The following is an 18,579-nucleotide window of genomic DNA, read 5'->3' as shown; positions in this document are numbered from 1 at the left end:
AATATGGGAAGAAAAAACTAATGAAATTGTATTTTTTACCTCAAATGTGAACTGGAATGAATGAGGACAACTGAATGTGCAGGGACTGGAGGTAAAATCAAACCCCATAGTTAGAAAACTATTAGGGATTTGTATGGTGACGTAAGGGGTGGAGGGGAGCAGAGGAGGGGCGCTATAGTGCACTAATGTCTAATCTGTAACCCCGGGATAACAACAGCAGCATTCAGCAGGTCATGGAATTCAGCAGCGAATCCTGAGCGAGGGGTAGTGGAACAACCACCACAGCATTGGACTATAGTGGTAACCTTAGGTCCTAACGCAATGGTGCTCCCGATAAGATATTTTCCAATTCATGTGGCACTTATTTGTTTGCTAGAATGGACCCATATATCAGGCTTCAACCTGGATACCTTGAATGTCCTGAGGAAAGACGGAGAACCGGGCAGTTTATTTGGATTCTCTCTAGCATTGCACCGGCAGCTTAATCCTTCAGATAAGACAATGTAAGATTTGTTTGTTTTGTTGTTTGTGATGTTGCTGCTGTATGAGTTCTGTTACATTTATTGCACTTCGTTTGGGTTGGTTAGCTACTTCTTTTGCGTCCCCACTTTACGCATAGTTGGATCGTTCATCACTTGAAGCATGGTAGCAGGTTCATTGGCCAGATGCCTATGGGACCGTTTTCTTGTCGAGGGAGGTGAATATTGTGCATTTAAAACGAATACGTTTTGTTGAAAACTTTTCCTAATTAAAGGCAACTTTCCACAATTGATTCATTATGTAGATACATTATCCATTGCTATTCCTACATGGGAATAATTTTAAATACTTATAGAAATTACGTTAAGGAATTTCGAAGATTTTCACTCACAATGTTTTGTAGACCTACATGTTGAATGCGCTGTAGTAGGAACACAATGAGGGTTGATATTCAGTAGTGCGTGGGGCCAGTCATTGTTTAAGAATGCCCTTTGACAGGAAACTTGCTACAAGTTAACAATGGCAAACCAGAGGTAACTAGTTTTGTCACTCGAGAAATCTTGCATGTTAATTGAATTTGTTCAAAAGAAAGTGACTCTAAATCCCCAGTAACAAGAGAATACACAAGGGATATGTATCAAACCCATTTTCACAGCATTGGACACTGTAATGCATGGCCAGATGTTATTTAATATTGCTGTTATCATTTCAGAAGCCTTTTGGCAGTGTCAAGTGGTCAAACAGTATTATACTGAACAAAAGTATAAACGCAACATGCAACATTTTCAAAGATTTTACTGAGTTACAGTTCATATGAGGAAATCAGTCAATTGAAATAAATAAATTAGGCCCTAATCTATGGATTTCACATGACTGGGAACACAGAAATGCAGCTGTTGGTCACAGATATGTAAAAAAAAATATATATCTTCATGGTATTTTTGTGCATTCAAATTGTCAATATTCCCTTTCACCAATGACTCCAGCCTTGTGCACTTATTGAATGAGTTCATAACATGGTTATAAACCCTGGTCTATAAAACAAATGGTTGTCATTCTACTAAATAACATATTCAGTTGTGTGACCATGGTTTTCACTATTAAGCTGTAATCCATTTTTTGATAAGATTCATTCCTGTGAAAAGAGCAATGATCTGTGACCTGATGTTTTCCCAACAGTGAGAGTGGCTACGTGTGACATGAGTCAAGGTTAATTATTGGTTTAGAACAGGAGTGCTAAGGGCAGTGGTCTAGACAGAACACACTGGGATTTTAACTGTCACACATCTGTGTAAGTACAGTGCATTGTGCACCATTTGAAAACATTGCAGCCCAAGCATTGCATATATTTAGATAATTAACAATCCATGAAGTCTAATTTCATTAAACACCCTGTAGGTAAGAGGTATTTACTATTGGAAAAAATGGCTAGCTGGAGCACATCTGAGCCATTACCCGCTATGTGCTGATTGACTTAGATCTGCCCACTACAGGCGGTCCGGCAAAAACCAGGCAGATGTGTCCATATGCAGAGTTTTATTGGCTCTTGGTCACCACCACACAGTTGCACACACACACATCATAAATGTAATCTTTGTGGTTCTATAAGGAAAGGAGAACATGTACATTAACAGCAATAATGCAGCTAAACAAAAATATATATTTTGTCTATCTGTGTTTCATAATTTTCCTTTAATTCGCAAGAGGCTGAATGTATCTCACCGGAGAATGCATCCGAGCGAGCGAAACAGCGCCCCTCTGTCTCTGTATGTGTAGGCCATCTATCTGATGCTGTCTGGTCAAAAAGAGTATGACATTGTTGCCCCTGTAGCATTGAATGCAAGGGAAGCCAGTGAGCATTTGGCCTCCCTTGATAAAAAAAAAAATAATAGCCAATCAGCATTGAGCCAAACTGAGTGAGCTCAACTGTGAATAGTCCTTGCGCACCAAAAAAAAAAGTGTCAAGGGAAGCCAGTTTGCATTTGGCTTCACTCCTATCTAGGGCTGACTCCATTTAGTCGACAGGTCGATTTTTTGGTAGATAGGCTGTTGGTCGCTAGCCTAACTTCCTTTCATGGGCAACGTTTTCTAGTTAATATAAGCCTTCTACATCTAGCTACATATTGAACTTCCATCCTCTCAGTCCAGGGGCACAATGTATGAATTTACAGAGTCATAGACCGTTTCGTCAACATGAAAGAGAGGAGGATGGCGTTGGCGTTTCTCTACAAGTAGGGTGAGTCAACATGTTTTTTCTACTTGCACGAATACACACACACACACACACAGACACACACACACACACACACACACACACACACACACACACACACACACACACACACACACACACACACACACACACACACACACACACACACACACACACACACACACACACACAAACACACACACAAATCAGAACCATGGATAGCCACATCATATTTAGCTTAAGTTGATTGGACTAAATTGTTTTTGGAATCTTTTAGTTGTCACTGTATTAGACTAAGCATAGGTGATTTGATGATGTTGAAATGTTGAAGTTAAAATGGTGTTGGAATTGTGGAGGCAGCTCCTGTTTTCTTTGCGACTTGCGGTAACTCTCCATGGTTCTAAATCAATAGTTGTTTAGTAGTCCGAAAATGTTGGAAACATTAACTTGCTTGACCATGCTGTAGGTCATGTAACTGTTTGTTACATGCAATATGCTTTCACCAACAAACAAACTATCATGGTCCAAAAAGTTGTGAAGAGAGCCATCGAAAGCATCCTGACCGGTTGGTTCACCGCCTGGTATGGCAACTGCTCGGCATCCGACCGTAAGGTGCTACAGAGGGTAGTGCGTACAGCCCAGTACATCACTGGGGCCAAGCTTCCTGCCATCCAGGCCCTATATACTAGGTGGTGTACCCCTACACATTGACTCGGTACCGGTACCCCCTGTATATAGCCTCATTATTGTTATTTTATTGTGTTACTGTCTTTTTTTTAAATCTTTTTTTTTACTTTAGTTTATTTAGTACATATTTTCTTAACTCTATTTTCTTAAAACTGCATTGTTGGTTAAGGGCTTGTAAGTAAGCATTTCACGGTAAGGTCTACACCTGTTGGATTTGGGGCATGTGACATATAACATTTGATTCGATTTGACTTTACTGGACAGAGGTCGCTCTCAGGTTTTGTGATGAAACAAACGTGTGGTTGAATTTATTATTCTTATTGTCTCGGCCTTAGATCACGGTCGCAAGGCATATGAACTAACAGGTTATAGAGCAAACAACGCAATTATCACAACACATACAGTGAGGGAAAAAAGTATTTGATCCCCTGCTGATTTTGTAGGCTTGCCCACTGACAAAGACATGATCAGTCTATAATTTTAATGGTAGGTTTATTTGAACAATGAGAGACAGAATAACAACAACAAAAATCTAGAAAAACACATGTCAAAAATGTTATAAATTGATTTGCATTTTAATGAGGGAAATGAGTATTTGACACCTCTGCAAAACATGACTTAGTACTTGGTGGCAAAACCCTTGTTGGCAATCACAGAGGTCAGACGTTTCTTGTAGTTGGCCACCAGGTTTGCACACATCTCAGGAGGGATTTTGTCCCACTCCTCTTTGCAGATCTTCTCCAAGTCATTATGGTTTCGAGGCTGACGTTTGGCAACTCAAACCTTCAGCTCCCTCCACAGATTTTCTATGGGATTAAGGTCTGGAGACTGGCTAGGCCACTCCAGGACCTTAATGTGCTGAGCCACTCCTTTGTTGCCTTGGCCATGTGTTTTGGGTCATTGTCATGCTGGAATACCCATCCACGACCCAATTTCAATGCCCTGGCTGAGGGAAGGAGGTTCTCACCCAAGATTTGACGGTAAATGGCCCCGTCCATCGTCCCTTTGATGCGGTGAAGTTGTCCTGTCCCCTTAGCAGAAAAACACCCCCAAAGCATAATGTTTCCACCTCCATGTTTGACGGTGGGGATGGTGTTCTTGGGGTCATAGGCAGCATTCCTCCTCCTCCAAACACGGCGAGTTGAGTTGATGCCAAAGAGCTCGATTTTGGTCTCACCTGACCACAACACTTTCACCCAGTTCTCCTCTGAATCATTCAGATGTTCATTGGCAAACTTCAGACGGGCCTGTATATGTGCTTTCTTGTAGCCCATTCCAGCCTTGTGTAGGTCTACAATCTTGTCCCTGACATCCTTGGAGAGCTCTTTGGTCTTGGCCATGGTGGAGAGTTTGGAATCTGATTGATTGATTGCTTCTGTGGACAGGTGTCTTTTATACAGGTAACAAGCTGAGATTAGGAGCACTCCCTTTAAGAGTGTGCTCCTAATCTCAGTTTGTTACCTGTATAAAATACACCTGGGAGCCAGAAATCGTTCTGATTGAGAGGGGGTCAAATACTTATTTCCCTCATTAAAATGCAAATCAATTTATAACATTTCTGACATGCGATTTTCTGGATTTTTTTGTTCTTATTCTGTCTCTCACTGTTCAAATAAACCTACCATTAAAATTATAGACTGATCATTTCTTTGTCAGTGGGCAAACGTACAAAATCAGCAGGGGATCAAATACTTTTTTTCCGTCACTGTAGGTTGTAAAATGCCTTTTTTGTTGTTGCTTAGCTTCCCCAGTGATTTTACCCACACACAGTTACTGATTGTAGACTACATAGCCTAGATAGCATATCATTGCAGACACATATTCACACAACTACAGATGAGATGTCAACATCTTGGCAGGGAGAGAGGCTAATTACTGCTGCCAGTCACAATTTATGGCCCTCTCTCTCTGGCCAGCTAGAGATCTTATTTGATAGGCCATAAATCAACTGTGCATGCAGCGTGCACCAGGCCGTTTAGAGTCTTCTACTAATTTACTAACTTTATCTGGCATATAACACATTCTCTTCCAGTAATAGTAACATGCACCTCATACTCATAATAATACACTATATATACAAAAGTATGTGGACACCCATTCGATTTGGTGGATTCGGCTATTTCAGCCACATCCGTTGCTGACAGTTGTATAAAATCGAGCACACAGCCATGCAATCTCCATAGACAAACACTGGCAGTAGAATGGCCTTACAACGTGGCAACGTCATAGGATGACACCTTTCCAACAAGTCAGTTCGTCAAATTTCTGCCCTGTTAGAGCTGCCCCGGTCAACTGTAGGTGCTGTTATTGTGAAGTGGAAACGTCTAAGATCAACAACGGCTCGGCCGTGAAGTGGTAGGCGACACAAGCTCACAGAATGGGACTGTCAAGTGCTGAAGCGCGTAGCGCGTAAAAATAATCTGTCCTCGGTTGCAACACTTACTACCGAGTTCCAAACTGCCGCTGGAAGCAACGTCAGCACAATAACTGTTCGTCGGGAGCTTCACACAAGCCTAAGATCACCATGCGCAATGCCAAGCACCAGCTGGAGTGGTGTAAAGCTCGCCGCCATTGGACTGGAAACGCATTCTCTGGAGTGATGAATCACGCTTCACCATCTGGCAGTACGACGGACGAATCTGGGTTTGGCGGATGCCAGGAGAACACTACCTGCCCCAATGCATAGTGCCAACTGTACAGTTTGATGGAGGAGGAATAATGGTCTGGGGCTGCTTTTCAGGGTTCGGGCTAGGCCCCTTAGTTCCAGTGAAGGGAAATCTTAACGCTACAGCATACAATGACATTGTAGATGATTCTGTGCTTCCAGCTTTGTGGCAACAGTTTGGGGAAGGCCCTTTCCTGTTTCAGCATGACAATGCCCCGTGCACAAAGCGAGGTCCATCCAGAAATGGTTTGTCGAGATCGGTGTGGAAGAACATGACTGGCCTGCACATAGCCCTGACCTCAATCCCATCGAACACCTTTGGGATGAATTGGAACCCTGACTGCGAGCCAGGCCTAATTGCCCAACATCAGTGGCCGACCTCACTAATGCTCTTGTGGCTGAATGGAAGCAAGTCCCCGCAGCAATGTTCCAACATCTAGTGGAAAGCCTTCCCAGAAGAGTGGATGCTGTTATAGCAGCAAAGGGGGGACCAACTCCATGTTAATGCCCATGATTTTGGAATGAGATGTTCGACAAGCAGGTGTCCACAAACCTCTGGTCATGTAGTGTAAATACAACCATGCAATAGTCACATTAACTGGCAATTCTGTACTGACGATATGCATTAGTTAAACAGGTAAACAATGATACCAACTGGCGACAGAACAACTACGTTATAGATGTAACAAGATAACCAACATTATTCAGGTTTCAGTAGCATGCAGTAATCATCATAAACAATCCCCAACAATATAAAGCCCAAACTTACATTGTGGATGCATGCACAACACTTCTAAAATAAACACTGAAAACTCGATCGCCAGTCAAACTTGCATCTTCTGTCGAAGACTAAAAAACACTCTGAGCTACAGTGGGCGGAGCCAGAGTCCAAATTACCATTCAAACCTGCTGATTGGCTGAAAGGAATGGCCTTTTTTTACAGCCGTCCCTGGATTTACGGAAATCCAAACAATTTGAGAAAGGCCTCAATGGGGGGCATAGTCTTTTAGTGCCTTGTCCTATCCAGCAGGACAGGCAGGGCAGAGGGTCAGAGCAGCTAAGGGACCAGACAAAGTGGAGTCCAGTCCTACTGTACATCTGGCCAAACTAGAGGGGAGCTGATAGCAAGTGTCACTTTAGAGAACAATGGAGGCCAGGAGGGTACTGGCTTTGGGGCACGTAAGGGCGTAGGGGCCACCCCGCGAGGAGGTTGCAAGACGTCGCAGGAACAGTGTCTGGCCACCCCTTGGGATGCCACAGGGGTGGTGGAAGATCCTCTAGCTCAGCTGGTGGAGAGCCGCTTGGGACCATTCCTGGGCGCTGAGTACGATGCCGGAGGCTGGCCACGGCTGGAGGCGGTGACTCTCCTGCTGCGATGGAGGATTGTGGTACACTGGACACAACTGTCTTTGGCAGCTCACTGGCTGCTGCTGAGGTTAGTGACTTCTCCCTACTGCTGAAGATGATGGCTCCCATGGTGGAGAAGGGGGGGACCTCTGGGTGAGGCTCATCAGGGATCCGAAGGCAGGGGCAGGCTGGGCCCCAGAGATGAGGTCAGGTGGTTCCCCAGGTGTGAGGGCCAAGGGTCTTCCAGTGCAGGAGGCGGCACGGCGCCCCAAAACTGGAGACAGCAGGCCCCTGGGTCAGTGAACAGTGGTTCCCCCAGGTCAGGAGGCTGAGGGCCTAGCCTGGGCAGGAAACTCAGGGCCTACTACTAAGACAGAGGACTGCAAGCCTAGCTGAGCAGGGTACTGGGAGCTTAGCACTAGGACAGGTGGCTGGGCGCCGGCTGAGGCTGGGGGCTGCGAACTGGCTAGGGGCAGGAACTGCAGACCTAGAGTGACAGCCAACTCAGGGCCTAGCAGGGCAGGAGACCCAGGGCCTGGAACTAGTGCAGGAGGTTTAGCATGTCACCTTACAGGGGGTGACTGCAAACCAACTGAGGGCAGAGACCGCGGACCTAGTGGGGAACAGAACCTAAATTCTGGTGGAGCAGCAGACTGAAGGTCGACTAGGGCTGGGGACAGGGCACCTAGGACGGCTGAAGGCTGGGAGCCTAGTGCTGGTAACATTGGGCCTAACAGGGAGAATGACTCTGGACCTGACAGGGAAACTGGTTCTGGACCTGACAGGGAAACCGACTCTGGGTCTGACAGGGGCAACGACTCTGGGCCTGATTGGAGCAACGACTGAGGGCTAGGAGAGCAGTAGAGCTCTGGGCCTGCTGGACAAACTAGTACTTTTGAGCCTAGCGGGGAAGGAGCCGGATGATCCACCTGGGCTAGGGACTGAGGGACGACTAGTACTGGAAACAGCAGACCTAGTACAGCTGGAGACTGAGGACCTAGAGCTAGGGATAGAGGGACTACAAGGGATGAGGACTGAGAACCTAGTGCAGGTACCTTGTGGCCTAGCAGGGCATGAGGCTGAAAACCTGGCGGACTAAGGGGCTGCAGGCCGACCATGTCTGAGGATCGCAAGCCTAGTGCAGTGAATTCTGGGTATAGTAGGGCAGGAGGCCCTAAACCTGGTGGGCTAGGCAACTGCCTACCAACTAAGGCAGGGGGCTGTGATCTGAGCAGGTCAGGAGACTGCAGACCAGCTGATCCCACCCGGCAGGGGCTGACAGGGCCCGGCCAGCAGGAGCGGGCTGAGTCCAAATGGCCTCAGGCTGAACTTTAAAGACAGGAGGGGGCAGGTCCCACCAAACTGTGACTGGTGGGGCCCCAATGTCTTTGCTGTATTTGATGTCTGCAGTAGCTGCAGGCTGTGGCTCCATTCTAGAAGCGGATGAAGAATCCACCGCGGACTTGGGCTCTGGGCCAGGAGGGAGAGCAGGTGGAATTTTTGTGGTTGAAGGTTCCAGGGTAGCAGACAGTCAAACCTCGAGCACCGGAATGTCTGGCTCGACCAGCAGGGGGTCCCCACAGGGAGGAGAGGACAACTCCGCAATGGCAGCCAGTACAGGAACTATGGCAGCGGCTGGCTGTGAATCCACAACTGGAGTGGGAGTCTCCTTAACTACGGCTAGTCGAGACTCTGGCTGAGGGGGGTGCAGATCTTGGTGTGGTGGACTGTGCACACTGGAGTTGTCTTGATCTGATGGGGAGCTGGGCCGCTCTGGACAGCAGAAGCGGACCCGGCGCTCTGGTTGCTCAGGGCGTGGGGGCCTAGCGGTACGTCGGTCGAGGGAGCAGCTGTGCCACCTCGGCGGGGGAAGTGATGCTCCCGACACTGGTAGATGCAACGTAGGCTCCAGCCAGTGGGGCCTGGAGCGATGACGCTCTGGTGAATAGGTGGGCCACCTCAGGACGTGGTGGAAGTCCCAACGGTCTTGTGAATGTGGCGAATACTCTGGCCAGGGAGGCCTAGAGTAGTGTCTCTCAGTGGAGTAGTCTGGCCGACTCGGGGAGAATCGGCGGTGATGATGCTCCCGTGGCGGTGACAATGGCTGTAGCTGGGGGGTCCTAAAGTGGTGGTGGTCAGGAGCATAGCGGCGGTGCCGGTGCTCCCTCAGCGGTGACTCTGGCCGGGAGGCTCTAGAGTATGCCTTCCTGATCGCTTCTCACTTACGGGGCAGGAGGACCTCGTAGTCCATCAGCAGCTTCCAGTCACTGACCACTGAGGATGCCTGGAATAAGGCTGGTTGACTGTACAATGAGAGAGGTGCGTAAGGCCTCACAGCTCATCTTCCTCTGGGACACGATGGCTTCGTGTGTGTGTTGTGGGTGACAGCAGCTCCATATGGCTTAGGAATGCAGGATAACTAGTCTGCATCCTGGGGCGCAGAAACAAGTCCTCTTCTGGGTACTGGAACTCCATCACTGTAGCTAGGTCAGAATCCGGCTCAAAGAACCAAGAAAAAACTGCTAGCTGGAGCACGTCTGAGCGGTTGGCTTCTGAGCCCTTACTTGCTATGTACTTATGTGCTGATTGACTTAGATCTGCCCACTACAGGCAGTCTGACAAAAACCAGGCAGATGTGTCCATATCCAGAGTTTACATGTATGGTCAGCATTGCTCTATTACCGAAAGGGCAATCTCTCGCATTCTTTGAGAATAACATATTTTGACGTACCTGACATTCAAATCAAATTTTATTTGTCACATGCTTCGTAAACAACATGGTTTACACTAACAGTGAAATGCTTATTTACGGGCCCTTCCCAACAATGCAGAGAGAGAAAATAGAGAAATAATAGAAAATTAATAACACGTCATAATAAAAGTAATAATAAATACACAATGAGTAATGATAACTTGGCTATATACACAGGGTATCAGTACTGAGTCGATGTACAGGGGTACGAGGTAATTGAGGTAGATATGTACATATAACTAGGAATAAAGTGACTAGGCAACAGGAAAGATAATAAACAGTAGCAGCAGCATATGCAATCAATCAAAAAAGTTAATGCAAAAAGGGTCAATGCAGATAGTCTGGGTAGCTATTTGGTTAACTACTTAACTAACTATTTAGCAGTCTATGGCTTGGAGGTAGAAGCTGTTCAGCGTCCTGTTGGTTCTAGACTTGGTGAAGAATGATTAGTAACGGGAATGACAGATAGGAGAGGCACCATCCATGTGGAATGAGCCTGTCACATCCACACACAGAGCCAGGGTGAGCTAAGCTGAGCTCCAACATGCAAGCACTCATTTGGTGGTAGTCAGAAGGCACTCGCTGCAGTATGTTAGAGATGCAAAGGCCCAGTCTGCAATGCACTGATAACAACATTTAGGCCAGGATTCCTTAGATCACACAGATTGCCCTCTTTTACTTAGATCCTCACTTAGATCCTGCTTTGAGGAATGCAATCTGAACTTCTCAGGAACAGCAGTTATTGGTATCATTATTAACACATTTAGAGTACAAGATGGCGCCAACAGACATGGTCTCCCTGTTCCTAGCTCCTAGCCAACTTTGCAGTATATTCTTTTTTTTGTGTTATTTCTTACATTATTTGCTGAGAACGTTTATTGCATTATTACATACAGCCCAAAAAACTTTTGGATATTAGATCAGAGGTCACTCACCACCATTTCGACCAGACATTAGACTTTCCTGAATTGGATCGTTTGTACCCCCGAGGCTATTCCACTCATCCCAGGGGCTGGAAGAGGAATACGGAGTGGGTTTTTAGTCCGACTCAGGAGGCGTGCATACCATCCACCGCTTCCGAGTATACTCAGAGCATGTGCAGACCAGTTGGCTGGAGTGTTTACGGAGATATTCAATCTCTCCCCATCCCAGTCTGTTGTCCCCACTTGCTTCAAGATGGCCACGCACGTCTCCAACACAATCATCAAGTTTTCAGACGACACAACAGTGGTAGACCTGATTAGCAACAACGGCGAGACAGCCTACAGGGAGAAAATGAGGGCCCTTGCGGAGTGGTGCCAGGAAAATAACCTCTCCCTCATCGTCAACAAAACTAAGGAGCTGATCGTGGACTTCAGGAGACAGCAGAGAGAGCACGCTTCCATCCACATCGACAGGGCCGCAGTGGAGTGGGTGAAAAGCTTCAAGTTCCTCGGCGTACTGACAACCTGAAATGGTCCATCCACACAGACAGTGTGGTGGAAAAGGCGCAACAGCGCCTCTCCAACCTCAGGAGGCTGAAGAAATGTGTCTTGGCCCCTAAGACCCTGACAAACTTCTACAGGAAGGCCAAGAAGATCATCAAGGACCTCAGCCACCCGAGCCACAGCCTGTTCACCCCGCTACCATCTAGAAGGCGGAGACAGTACAGGTGCATCAAAGCTGGGACCGAAAGACTGAAAAACAGCTTCTATCTCCAGGCCATCAGACTGTTAAATAGTCACCATTAGCCGTCCTCCGCCCAGTACTCTGCCCTGAACTTAGTCACTGTTACTAGCCGGCTACCACCTGGTACTCTACCCTGCACCTAAGAGACTGCTGCCCTATGTACATAGTCATTGAACACTAGTCACTTTAATAATGTTTACATAATGCTTACATACTGTTTTACCCACTTCATATGTATACACTGTATTCTAGTCAAGGCGCATCCTATATAACTACTGCTGTACACACCTTTCTTACTCATATAATTTCCATAATGTTTATACACACCATCATATACTTAAACAGTTGAAGTCGGAAGTTTACATACACCTTAGCCAAATACATTTAAACTCTGTTTTTCACAATTCCTGACATTTAATCCTAGTAAAAATGTCTTAAGTCAGTTAGGATCACCACTTTATTCTAAGAATGTGAAATGTCAGAATAATAGTAGAGAGAATGATTTATTTCAGCTTTTATTCCTTTCATCACATTCCCAGTGGGTCAGAAGTTTACATACACTCATTTAGTATTTGGTAGCATTGCCTTTAAATTGTTTAACTTGGGTCAAACGTTTCGGGTAGCCTTCCACAAGCTTCCCACAATAAGTTGGGTGAATTTTGGCCCATTCCTCTTGGTGTAACTGAGTCAGGTTTGTAGGCCTCCTTGCTCGCACACGCTTTTTCAGTTCTGCCCACAAATGTTCTATAGGATTGAGGTCAGGGCTTTGTGATGGCCACTCCAATACCTTGACTTTGTTGTCAAGGTATTTTGCCACAACTTTGTAAGTATGCTTGGGGTCATTGTCCATTTGGAAGACTAATTTGCGACCAAGCTTTAACTTCCTGACTGATGTCTTGAGATGTTGCTTCAATATATCCACATACTTTTCCTTCCTCATGATGCCATCTTTTTTGTGAAGTGCACCAGTCCCTCCTGCAGCAAAGCACCCCCACAGCATGATGCTGCCACCCCCGTGCTTCACAGTTGGGATGATGTTCTTCGGCTTGCAAGCCTTCCCCTTTTTCCTCCAAACATAACGATGGTCATTATGGCCAAACAGTTCTATTTTTGTTTCATCAGACCAGAGGACATTTCTCCAAAAAGTACGATCTTTGTCCGCATGTGCAGTTGCAAACCGTAGTCTGGCTTTTTTATGGCGGTTTTGGAGCAGTGGCTTCTTCCTTGCTGAGCGGCCTTTCAGGTTATGTCGATATAGGACTCGTTTTACTGTGGATATAGATACTTTTGTACCTGTTTCCTCCAGCATCTTCACAGGGTCCTTTGCTGTTGTTCTGGGATTGATTTGCACTTTTCGCACCAAAGTACGTTCATCTGTAGGAGACAGAATGCGTCTCCTTCCTGAGCGGTATGACGGCTGCGTGGTCCCATGGTGTTTATACTTGCGTACTATTGTTTGTACAGATGAACGTGGTACCTTCAGGCATTTGGAAATTGCTCCCAAGGATGAACCAGACTTGTGGAGGTCTACAATTATTTTTCTGAGGTCTTGGCTGATTTCTTTTGATTTTCCCAGGATGTCAAGCAAAGAAGCACTGAGTTTGAAGATAGGCCTTGAAATTGTATCCACAGGTACACCTCCAATTGACTCAAATGATGTCAATTAGCCTATTAGAAGTTTCTAAAGCCATTACATCATTTTCTGGAATTTTCCAAGCTGTTTAAAGGCACAGTCAACTTACTGTATGTAAACTTCTGACCCACTGGAATTGTGATACAGTCAATTATAAGTGAAATAATATGTCTGTAAACAATTGTTGGAGAAATTACTTGTGTCATGCACAAAGTAGATGTCCTAACCGACTTGCCAAAATGATAGTTTGTTATGAAGAAATTTGTGGAGTGGTTGAAAATACGAGTTTTTTTAAGTGTATGTAAACTTCCGACTTCAACTATAAATTTATATTTATATTCCGGACTCTGACATTGCTCATTATTTCTTAATTCCTTTATTTTAATTTGGAGGATTTGTGTGTATTGTTTTGTATTGTTAGGTATTACTGCACTGTTGGAGCTAAGAACATAAGCATTTCGCTGCACCTGCGATAACATCTGCTAAATATTTGTACGCAACCAGATTTTCAGATTAAGCAATATAGACTTGCCCAAATTGAAATGCTAATAATTTGGCAAATACAATATGAGCCAGTATGCATAACCATGGTGTCAGTTGAAAGGGAACATGTTTAAGGTTATGGGGCTAAGTGCTCCGAAGAAAGGTGAGAATACGACAATTAAAATGCTTATCGGTGACAAAATAATGTATTTGTCCCCATAAATGGATACGGAGCGGAAGCAGCTGCTCAGTGCATAAGTTTGGAATAGAAATACAATTTTTAAAGCTATTGTTTCCTGTAATGCAGCTGTAAATTACTGATTCAAAAAAAGTAAAATGTTTTACTTGTATGTAGTAAAGCGTGTTTCTCTCTGGCTGACCAAGAAAGAAGTTCAAGAGAAGCCTGTGGATGAGATCTGGCCCAAAGCAGCAGTCTCTAAAATAGTTAGTGAATTTCATGATATTTGTGGGACAAAAACAATCTTGGAATTTCTCAGGAGCCTGGCAGTTGGCTGTGTCCCAGTAAAGCTCAAAGGCAGGTTATAATCTCCTGGTTGGGTAGAGACTGAGACACTGATTTATTAGCAGTGATAGAGGAGCTCAGGCCCTGGTTTTAATTTTTTTGTTATGGCCTGGCTGGTATAACAAGCCAACTCTAAGCCAGTGCCAAGTGTTGGTGTGGGTAAATGGACACAGTTAGAACAGCTGCAGTGGTTCTGGGGACTTTGAGTGCACAGCTGTGGGGGCAGCATCACACAACATTTGTGGAAAAAGGTCAGCAAGGTCACAGGATGCACCCACAGTTTGGCCACCACTATTCATTTACACCTCTGTAGCTCAGCTGGTAGAGCACAGTGCTTGTAACGCCAAGGTAGTGGGTTCGATCCCCGGGACCACCCATACACAAAAATGTATGCACGCACGACTGTAAGTCGCTTTGGATAAAAGCGTCTGCTAAATAGCTTATTATATTATACACGTAGGGCTCTATTTTAACAGGCCTAACGCAATCGTAAATCGTAGCGCTGGTGGTAGCATTATAGGTTCAGGGGTGTGTCAGAAATATTTGAGCTATTTCACAATCGGAATTATGGGTGTAGTAGCTGGCGGTGCTGTGAAAGGGCTGGGTTTTGGTGAATAAACAACTTGTGGGTGTGTGAAGGCTTGGCCCCTCACTAGCCAATCAGAACGTGCTCCATGGCTAAATATGTGGTTGCTTCAAGTTGTGTGTTTACGGTCTTTTATGTATTGCTTTGTCATCAACTCCAATTTGAAAGTTAGTCCATTATAGCCTAGTTGTTAAATTGCTGCCCCATATTTGCTAAATATGTTGAACATGTTTGCAGTCCACAGTGTTCTAATTGCATTGCTTCAGTATGGAAATACATTGTTAAACATAGGCTACAGTATAGCATTCGCACTGAAATAGGGGCTAGCCTTACTGTAAATTGCAGTCTGGATATGGACATGCCAAACGTAGTCAATAAGCAAGATTAAATTCACCAGGCTATTGATTATGCCTAAAAAGACAGTGTATAATTCGAATCAAAAAAATAATAAAAAATGTCTAGATACCGTTACAGGCACAATAATTGCCCCCCGTAGACATATAATACAGACTAGGCAATTTAGACTATGGAGGGTTTTACGCACATCCAAACTTTTCATAGGAGCTGGATAGATAATGTTTTATATACCTCATGGAACCATTTTACAGATCATACTGTATTTTGCGCTTCTCCAGAAATAACAGACGAAATTGCATTGCATTCGAAGCCGTGTAAGTTCTCACCATAAATCCACGGAAGCTGAATCTTTCTTAAAAGTTTGTTTTTTAATCAAATTAAACGAAAAACAACCAACAACAATATTTCTAACTAGGATCGAGTCAGAAGCATGATGTCATTAATCACTTCTCTCGTTCCATGGCACTGTGTGCACACGTAGGCCTAAATGCTTTAGCATATCATTTGCACGTCTTTACAAAAAACTAGGCTCCTGTCAATTATCGTTGCCTATGTGCGTGGCAGATTCTCCAAGTGTGTCTTTGGTAATCGAATGAGGGGTGCTCTTTGAAAAGGGGGATGGATAGCCTACGTGAACAAGCGAAATGCAGGTATGTGAATTGTGAGCAATGAAAAAGTATGAGGGCAAAAACCTCAAACATATTTTAAAGCACTCTCAGTAGAACATTTAAAACCACTTTATTCATAGGCTAATGGTCAAGATAAAAAGACACACTGTATACAATGATGCTAAACCAGCCTTGATTAAGGGGAGGGTAGGCTATGGTTGGTTTCGATTCACCCCCACAAAAGGCACATCTCTCATTCCATGGGCACTGTGCGCCATGACTGGATAGGCTGCACTTCTGCTCTCAAAATCCATGTCATTATCAACTGCGTTACAGTTAAGACCTGCTTTTGTGGGTCTTGAAACTTCCTATTAGCGCTGCATGAAGTTGTCACTTTTGCGCTTGTTTTTAAAGAACACACCTCAAATAGTGCCACCCCTCCCACCTCAGCGCAAGCGAGCTGATGTTAGATAGGGAAGTTGTAGAACCTGGCTTTAGGGCTGGAAAAGGCCGGTGTTCCAGTTTTTACATGACGAAATTGCAAACTAACGTACGTTTGACACTTGCGCCTTATTTGCGCCAGCCGAAAATAGAGCCCTTAGTCTGTAACCAATCCTACTGTCTTTTAGACTTCTTGACATGGATAGGAATATGATGGCTCTCCATGTACTTAGTAGCTCAGCTAACTTGATGCTATAACCTGGGGGTTTCTGTTTTAGAGGAACAGAGGGCAGTAGATTTGCAATGTTATTTTTTAGAATGTGGCCTAAAAAGAGTCTCCTTTCACCTAAGTGTAACTTGTTGGCAGTTCCGTCTTTGCCTGGCTACCCATCCACATCGCTCCGGTCAAACGCCACGCCCACTAACGTTTCTTCTCCACAATGAGTCTGGATTTGCTTCCTCCCTGAGGACTTATAGAATGTGAACACATTCAAACCGTTCTGATTGGTTCCAGAAACCGATGCGTTGGGCCAGAGCCGGGCTACACGAATCATGAATCACATAATTTTTACGTCGGCACAAATTACTTCTAGGATAGCGGGTTCAGACCAATGGTTCTTCAGACAGATGTATGGAGCATTCGATAGAGCAGCGAAATTAAATTCAGGATGAGTCTTCAGGCAAGTTCTATGACCATCAAAGTTCTCAACTACCAGTAGCACTTTTGACTTTTTATCTTTTTATCTAAGCTAACAAAGTCCAGCCTTGCTTGTGTCTAATTGCTTAATTGTTCCCTATTAGTTTGTCTAGATCAGAAGCTGTTGGGTATTCAATATAAAAGAGGAATAAGGTGCTTATCTATAAGTTAAAAAAAATAATAATGTTTTCTCCTTCAGAAATGAGCAGCTTGTTTTCATGTGTCATCTAGACTTTGTACACAAAGGCTGGAGTGTTGTATGCAAATGCCAATGTTACCATTCAGTGACTTGTCAAATTTCACAACTATCAGTGGGGAGCAGTGCTAAGAACCTTTACTTGCAGATACAAATCCCTATGTGTTGTTTCCCACTCTAATGCAGCTCTATGGGGTTGGTTTCCCCAGGCTTTAAGTGAGAGTGTGACCTACAAGAGTAACATTGGAATAAATAGTGATTTTGAAGCCCTCAACTATCTACATTCTATCTTCAACTGTTCTTTGAACTGACAGCTCAGCTGCACTGTGAAATTGTTTGTTTTGATGGAGCTCTTATTTGCATTTCACTGGCTGTTGATAGAGGGGAGGGGACATAATTTGGGCTTCGATCTTCCCCTTTCCCAACAGGCTTCCTCTTGGGAGTCCCTGATTGGTAAATGAAGGTCCATGACTCTATCCAAGGAATCAATATGGGGTTTACGGAATAGCTTGTGGAATCATGCAGAGTGGAGGAAGAAGGTGGAGAGGATTCCTTGCCCCCCTTTGTGAAAATTCCCACAACGTTTCCAATGGATTTGCACTGTGGTCCACTATTACCCATATAAGTATCAGTTTTCCAGTAACTCCCTAAGCGGTTAAACATAGCACTTGTAGTGTATGGACAGTGATCACTCTATTATTTCCCCAATATATTTCCCTAATAGCATTACAATACTACTTCATCTAGGAAACACAACAAACATGCTGCACAATATGCAATATTGTTAGCCATTCTCAGTGATGCATCTGGTCATGTTTTCAGTGTTCCTTAGTATGGGGCTGTGGCTTTCACTCACTGTCCAGGCTGGAAAATATGACCCAGAGAGGTCCTGCTGAAGTTTTGTCTCTCACTGTGGTTGTTCAACAATGAGCTGCCTGTTTGTTCCCCTTTATAGTGGTAGCCTAACAGGAACGTTTTTTTCATTTAGTGAAGTGCCAAGTACAGCCAATTCCTAAAAGCCCTCCTAAGATATTACAGGAAATATTTAATTGCAATATCAGTCAGTCACAGCTCTTATAAAGTATTGTGCATAAATATAGGGCATAAATAAATGGCTCTACAAATTATTCAACCCTAAAACTTATTCATGCAGGATATTGTCCCCCTGCGGTTGTAAAGATTCTCTTAGGCACTCAGGGTGATTTGGATATGTTGTGGTCAGTGAACTAATGTTGTACAGGACA

The 18,579-nt window shown here is 44.6% G+C and overlaps 1 protein-coding gene across 2 annotated transcripts in view; it reads left to right on the top strand.

Moving 5' to 3' along the window:
• The first annotated feature begins 236 nt into the window (after window positions 1–236).
• LOC121552451 (integrin alpha-6) overlaps window positions 237–18,579 on the top strand; it is a 34,127-nt gene continuing 15,784 nt past the window's right edge. For both annotated transcript variants that reach the window (XM_041865391.2, XM_041865399.2), the window contains exon 1: window positions 237–503. In XM_041865391.2, the coding sequence (XP_041721325.1) occupies window positions 322–503 (182 nt within the window). In that variant the 5' untranslated portion in view covers window positions 237–321. The remainder of the gene's footprint in view (window positions 504–18,579) is intronic.

The sequence above is a fragment of the Coregonus clupeaformis genome, chromosome 4 (assembly GCF_020615455.1).
Source record: "Coregonus clupeaformis isolate EN_2021a chromosome 4, ASM2061545v1, whole genome shotgun sequence".
Taxonomy (NCBI): domain Eukaryota; kingdom Metazoa; phylum Chordata; class Actinopteri; order Salmoniformes; family Salmonidae; genus Coregonus; species Coregonus clupeaformis.
The sequence above is the reverse complement of the archived record's forward strand: the minus strand, read 5'-3'. Positions and strand labels throughout refer to the sequence as shown.